The 7,500-nt window shown below is 48.2% G+C and overlaps 1 protein-coding gene across 1 annotated transcript in view; it reads right to left on the reverse strand.

Moving 5' to 3' along the window:
• Window positions 1-7,500, reverse strand: part of gfra2b (GDNF family receptor alpha 2b) — a 41,566-nt gene that overhangs the window by 8,196 nt on the left and 25,870 nt on the right. Inside the window, exons 4-5 of the mRNA XM_035184941.2 lie at window positions 5,974-6,173; window positions 5,613-5,800 (exon numbers count right to left, since the gene is read on the reverse strand). Of these exons, the coding sequence (XP_035040832.2) occupies window positions 5,613-5,800; window positions 5,974-6,173 (388 nt within the window). The remainder of the gene's footprint in view (window positions 1-5,612; window positions 5,801-5,973; window positions 6,174-7,500) is intronic.

The following is a 7,500-nucleotide window of genomic DNA, read 5'->3' on the forward strand; positions in this document are numbered from 1 at the left end:
TGCAGCCTGTCTCTGGTGTGACTCTGGTGTGACTCTGGTGTAACGCTGCGGACCAGTAAATGTGGGTGTGAAACCAGCTCCTACAAACTGGGAGCAGGTTCAGAGTTTGAACTAGTTGGACAAGTTGATATCATATCTCACAGTAGCGCTGATTGAAAAATGAGACGTAACTTTGCTCTTTAATTGTGAGAGAACCGGTGCCAGATGAAGGTCAGAGCGAGATGGCGGCGGAGCTCAGATATCTGAGTGGTTCAATCCGCCGCCGCCTCGGAACCCACCAGATCAAATCCTGCCTGAGCTTCTCACTTCCCCTCAGGGCTCGTTAGAGATTCATCCGAACTAATCACAGGCTGAGAGAGAGACTGAAGACGCTCTGTACTTTCTCTGACCCGACGCGTTTCCTCTGATTCCAGACGCTCAGAACGACTTCAGCCCCAAACCAAACATCTTCCAGTGAAGCTCCGAGGTTATTTCACTGAAGTTTCCGCAGCAGAGGGAGGTCGACGTTCACCTGTGACAGCTGCAGGCTCATTTAAAGGAGTATTTCAGGGTCTTGTGTTTGAGTCCAGTCACTGGTTCTGCAGGTCTGAAGTTTCCTCCCAACGTAAACGTGCGCTTCATTATAAAACTGTACAAACACCAACCATCAAGCTAACGTGTTCTTCTCCTCTGTGCAGCACCGACCCCCATGAGACCTCTGAATGGATCCTGCAGTTTTTAACGACCTGCTCCTCCCTAACATCCACCAGCACCTCCCCTCCAGTCCAGAGGGGAGGTGCAACTGTTTGATCCACAACCTCATCGCTCCTCCAACACGACACTGATTCAACTCTCCAGGATCTTTACAGCACGATTACTGTGCACGTGAAGTAAAACAACAAAACATCTTTATCGTATTTAGTTTAATTCTAATATCATAAATGTTGCTGTTAGAAACCCATCGTTTTACATGGGTGTGTGATCATATTCATAAAACGTGTCATAATCATTTAATGCTCGTTCACCAGATGATTCCAGAGTGGATCAAAGTTAGATTTTAACTTCAGAGGATCCAACTTCCTGTCACGTGATCCATCTCTGTGACGTGATTTGTTGCTCAAGGTGTTCGTGTCATGTCGCGTTATGTTCTTATTGAAAAGTGTGGAGTCTGTTTCCTGTCGAAACATCAGCTGATCTGATCTCTGCAGTTTGTTCTGACTCCAGTTTGTGAGATGATTTGTCTCCAGGGTTCAGATCCAACGACGTCGTGAACACGGCACGGAAACTTCCTGCTGGTTTCAAGATTCAGATTCAGATTCAGAGAAACGTATGAAAAACATTTCTACACTGAAGCAGTTTGTTTAACCTCTGTGCTCTGTGTGTGTGTGTGTGTGTGTGTGTGTGTGTGTGTGTGTGTGTGTGTGTGGTGATTAGCTGCTTTCTTGTGTCTTGATGTTTTCTTTAATTAACAGTCCCTGAGTGGGACCGCTCATTTGCATATTCACATATTATCATAGTTTATGAGTTGCCGCCATCAGGAGACGTCGCCCTCGGTTACTCCTCTGCCTCCATTACTTTCTGCTCCGTCTCCTCGGGGGTTATCTTCCCTTATTTCCCCTCAAAGACTCATCTCTCGCTCCTGTAAACCAACCGGACACATTCAGACGAGCACGGAGGAAATGAGATGAATACTTTTGTGTAAACTCACACACACACACACACACACAGTGGCAGTAAGTGAGAGGGTGTGTTGCGTTGCCGTCGTCCTCTGTGACCTACAGAAAGGAGGCAGCTATTTCCATCACGCCACCACCTCACCTCACTGACCGTGTAATGGAGCGATGCGGTGGCGAGATTGGCTTCCTCGTCTTAAAAACACCACTCAGCTGCTGGCGGCTCTGGAAAAGCAGTTTAGCTCAGCACGGCTGGGCGAGCGGGCGTGTGTGTTTGCATACATACACACTGTCATTAGTGCGGGAGCGCTCGGTTTGATGGGGTCACGAGGAGCCTGACAAATCCTCACGTCCGCCAGATGTATCCCGACGCCTCCGACGCCTCCGACGCCGCGATCAGAAGTTTGTGTCTCACGCTGCTGAAGGTTTTAAAGGGTCAGTTCACACGAATCACCGAAGTTTATATTCGTCCAGGATATAAAACTGATAAAGATCAAATATCTCGCCTATGAACGCTGCCATCTTGTGGCGATGATGTCAGAGTGCAGTAGTGATCGCAGAGCCGTGGTATCAAGGTCCCGCCCATACACGCTCTCCACCAATCAGGAGTCAGTGTCAGCTGTCAATCATGACGCCTCAGATTGTTTTTATATCATCAAATAACTAATTCAAACCAAACTTAACAGAAACATGAACAAACATCAGTGAGATGAGAACGACCTGAAAGGACAGAAACCATCTACCTTGATATTTTAGTTTGGTCCATGTCCCATCTGCTAACATGGAGGTTTATAATCTTTACTGCAGTCAGGCACCAGGGGGCGTCGTCCTTTGGGATCTGTCATGTCGTCCATAAATGGTTCAAACGTTCATGATTATCCGTCCTTTGACGACAGCTGAAGACTACTGTTTGTGTGATATTTAAATGTGAAGCTTGACGACAGTAACAATGGGCTGTGAACTGAGCGGCTGCAGGATCTTTAACAGGCAAAGAAAACATTCAGAACACGTTTCTCCTTCAACCCAAAACTTTAACAGTAAATCTCTCGTCCTTCAAACGGCTTCTAAAGTCCAGACAGGAGACGTTTCACAGGGGAGGAGGTTATTTAATCACGATTAGCGGAGCATCGTCGTCTCTGTGATTTTAATAAAGTGCAGATCAGCCGCTGCAGAAACTCTTCACTTGCTTTCATCTTCCTCGTCCTGTTTGAGTCCCGGTGAAATCAACCCCAGGTTATAATCGTCCTGTGTGGATTCAGATCGTTGGTAATTACGAGGAGGAGCCGGAGCTGAAGTCTGCGTCAACCCACATGAAGGTCGTGAAGGTTTTTGTTCTCAATTCATAAAACACTCGGGTCTAATAACTTCAGTCTTCTTAGTTTCATTCTCACATCACGAGAATCCCGACCTCGGTGCGACCCACTGAGCTGAAACTGAGCTGACAGCATGGACGAGCATCGGGCCGGGGGACACCTCAGGATGGAAGAGCTGGAGAACACGGCTGTGGACGAGTGGGATACACCACCTCCGACCCCAGAGGATGACGGACAGATGATTCATGTCCTTCACACTTTCTCACCAGTTTGGACACGAAATTGATCTGAAATCACTTTACTGATCTTAAAAAGTCTTAAATTCATTATATTGAAACCTGCAGGAGGGCGGCACGGTGGTGCAGTGTCACTGGTCGCCTTACAACAAGGTTCTTCGTTCGAATCCTGGTTTCAGGAGGGAGGGAAGGAAGGAAGAAAGGAGGGATCGAAGGAAGGAAGGAAGGAAGGAAGGAAGGAAGGAAGGAAGGAAGGAAGCCTCTTGCAACCAAAGCCTCATTAGAATCTAAATATAAGTCATGACATAAACTAGAATGTGTTTTGTGAGTTTTGTATTTCAATGAAAACATGCAAAGCTTCAGATATAAGCTGTGGAACTGGCTCCAGTTTGTCTTCTTCTGTTGAGAAGTTAAATTCAAACAAACAGATTAAATGTGATTCTCTTGATTCTAATCTTTTATCCTGTTGGAGTTTAGATTTCCTCCGAGCGGCTGTTTCCTCTGGTTCTCACTGAAATGAACCGTACGTGTGATTTGAAATGCAAATTGATTTTTTTTTTAAGAGTCTTGGTCCAAAACCCGTTTCCAGCTCTCTGTAGGTTTCTCTTGTGGCAAAGACCACATTTAATTACGCTTCCTGTCAATCAAAGCGGTCCCCGAGCAGTCACTTCCTCCCATCATGCTCAGCGGGAGACGCGCCGCCCTCCGAGGCCGTCGAGACCCGGAGGACCTGCGGGAGTCCTGTGATTATGCGGCTCTCTGCTCGCCGTCTGAGGTTAATGGAGGCTGAAGCCAGAAGGACGAGTCTACTTTGCCTTTTACAGGCAATTAAACCTCGTTCATGCTCCGTGCAACTAAATCTGTCGACTAACTGAGGGAGGGGCGACCTGCTGATTGGTCGCTGGGTTGGCGGTGGGTGGGCTCTGCTGCTCCTCTGTGTTAAAGTTATGGATTTATCTCTTTTCTTCTGTTAGTCACACACACTCGCCCAAAGAGACGCTGAGCAGGAAACACAAAGCGGTGTCGCACAACCAACACAACTCGCACACCAGCGGCCAATCACAAACAAGGAGTGATCGTTGAAACGGCTTCATTGTGCTGAGCTGGTAAAACCGCAGGTTGTGTTGTTGTGTGTGTTCATGTCGCTCTGCGTCGTCCTGACGACAAACAAGTGAACATGTGTCGACAAACTAATGAGTGAACTGCTCCTTTAAACTGATGTGTCTGTAAATGAAAGTGTCTTAAGTGCTAAACTTTGACCCTGAGACTGAGCTTACACACACACACACACACACACACACACACACACACACACACACACACACACACACACACACACACACACACACACACACACACACACACACAGCAGCGTGTGGGTTTTCTCATCCTGATCAACGTCTCAGAGATTTAAAAGAAATGAATTACAGCTGTTTCCTCTCAAGGAGCGAGACACAGAAGAACCACTGGAGGTTCTGAGAGGAAGAAACGTCTCTTTACACTCGTCGCTCTAATTACTGAAGATGTTCAGGCTTCAGAGGAAAGATTCAAAACAGCACGTGACCTCGGCCTCGACCGTGAAGCTGAGGAGCGACTAGAAATACTGAAAGTGTGCAGCAGCAACAAACTGAGGAAGTGAAACGATGTGAGTGACGCAGAGCGAACAAAGACTTTTACACAAACTATACATTTCTCTCGTCTCCCAAGCTTTTCTTCTGAGACTGTTTCCTGTTGGTCGTCCTGATTGTTGGTGAGCGGATCGCCTGCCAGAGATCTCAGGACTACACACAAACCACGAGGTTTCGCCTCCACTCAGGTTCTCACTGAGGAGTTCAGCTCAGACTGAGCAAGTTACGAGCGTGGAACCCGTCAATGTGTTGCTGCTTCAGAGGTTTAACTCGAGGTTCTTCACAGTTTCTGATCATCGGCTTCAGCCTCTCCTCCTCTGCCTCGTCTGAACCTCCTCTGTTCTTCATCCCTCTCTTCCTCCATCACTGGATTCACATGTATTTGTCCAGGGAGAGTCAATCAATCAATCAATCAATCAATCAATCAATCATCCCTGCTCTGCTCTGAAGGGGACCAGAGAGGGTGTGTGTGTGTGTGTGTGTGTGTGTGTGTGTGTGTGTGTGTGTGTGTGTGTGTGTGTGTGTGTGTGTGTGTGTGACATTCACTTCCTCCACTTCAAGCTCCTCTAACCTTTAAAACCAGACGTTATCAATCAAACATGTAATTTTGACCCAAGTGTCTCCAGATTTCGAATTAAACACTTGAGCAGCTGATTTCCCTGATTGGTTCCCTCTCTCAGATAATCAGTGAAACGAGCTGCGTCAAGCTGGAAAGCTTCCGCACCCCCCCCCACAGCGGGTCGCCCTCCCGTCTGATTGGCCGCTGAGAGCCTCGCTGCTCACCTGCAGAGAGCGTCCGAGCGGCAGATGTGTCGCAGCTCCAGGCAGACGGGCCGGTGCCTCTCCTGGTGGGAGCAGGACGGGACGATGGTGCGGCGGCGGCGCTCGGCACACGCCTGGTCGGGGCAGGAGCAGAACAGCAGCGGGTAACTCAGCTCCCACGGAACCCGCTCGAAAAACTGCCGCAGAGCCTGAGACGCAGATAAACACGAGCATCAAACTTTTATCTTTTATTTACGTGTTCAACCAAAGAAACGTTTAAAAGACAGGTTCTGATTGGATGTTAGGGGTCGTCATGGAGACGGATCTGTAAACAGCTCAGTGGCTGTTGTGATTTAAAGTTTAAACATATAGCTCCACCCACCTTCTGACACCTTTTCCGGCTGCACGGCTCCTGATTGGCCAAGGATGACTGCGGGGGCGTGGCCTTGCTGCAGATGGAGTTGTAGGCAGATCGCAGACGTTTGCACGTCTCGTTGAGGTTGCACGCCTTCGCCGCGTCCAGGCAGGGGTTACAGGGTTTCCCCGCTTCCGAGCAGGGGCTCATCTTCGACAAGGACGAATCTGAGAAGAAGAGAAAAGAGAAGATTTAAACACGCTTCGAGTCGTGGACAGAAACTTCGTCCGGTCGCTGTTTCACCAGCGTCACAGCTGATGACCTGTCCCTGTGTTTCACTGAAGACTAAATCACTTTCTTACAGTGATGAGTACAAAACCTTTCCCAGAAAGTTTGTCTCAGGTTTCTGACATCGTTGTTGTCGAAGTCTCCTCCAGACGATCTGAGAATTTAATTCATTTCTGTGGACTAACGTGTAAACTCAGGGGCCGTCTGAAGACTGAGGGACGACCGGACGGTCACAAGGTTTAACTCTGCTGGACTGAAAGTCCACAACAAAGCTCCTCAGTAACAGAACTAAGGAACACAGCGTCTGTGTCTCTGCTGCTGCTTTTAACATGTTGTCTGACCCTCCACTGACACACAGACACACACACACACAGACACCACACACACACACACACACACACACACACACACACACAGACACAGACACACACTCACACGCACACACACACACACACACACACGACTCACATGTGGACACCACTGATCCAACACATTCAATTAAACTTGTCTGATGGGAGAGACGTCTGTAACCTTTACTTTGAAAAGCCCTTTAATTTTGTCATGGTGACATTTCACTGAGTTAGTTCTGTTTGGGGGGTGGAGCCTGACTGAGAGCTAGAGGACACGCCCACATACACCTGCGACCTACACCCATTGGACGGGACTAGCTGTCAATCCACTGTGGTATCCACCCCCAACACATCTGGTGCTTTATGGTCTGTTTGACTCTAAATGATCATAATTCACTAAATGAACATCAGCTGTTTGAAGAAGACTTGAAACTAGAGACTGAGACGTTATGAATCCAATCTTCACATTCTGGACCTGGAGGTTATCTCCATGTTTCTGTGATCCCGTCCATATTTCATCCTGCTGTGGACTGAACATCTGGAAACCTCAGCACCTGAAGCAGAGTCTGAGGAGAGCAACAGTCTCTCTGCTCCTCGTGGGTTTGTAAGATCCAGGATCTGCTCCCTAAAGTCCTGCAGCAGAGAACCAAGAGGTGACGGAGAGGCCACCACGGAGCTGTCATCACCTCCATCTGTGATGTCACTTCCACTTACATACAAGTGTGTGTGTGTGTGTGTGTGTGTGTGTGTGTGTGTGTGTGTGTGTGTGTGTGTGTGTCAGCGGCAGTATCAGTGGTTAGAGCTTCACACTATGTTGTTTCCCCTGCAGATAACCTTGCAGCTTCTGAACTGAACACACACTCTCTCTCTGTCTCTCTCTCTCTCTCTCTCATCTCTCTCTCTCTCTCTCTCTCTC

This window comes from Hippoglossus stenolepis, chromosome 18 (assembly GCF_022539355.2).
Source record: "Hippoglossus stenolepis isolate QCI-W04-F060 chromosome 18, HSTE1.2, whole genome shotgun sequence".
Taxonomy (NCBI): domain Eukaryota; kingdom Metazoa; phylum Chordata; class Actinopteri; order Pleuronectiformes; family Pleuronectidae; genus Hippoglossus; species Hippoglossus stenolepis.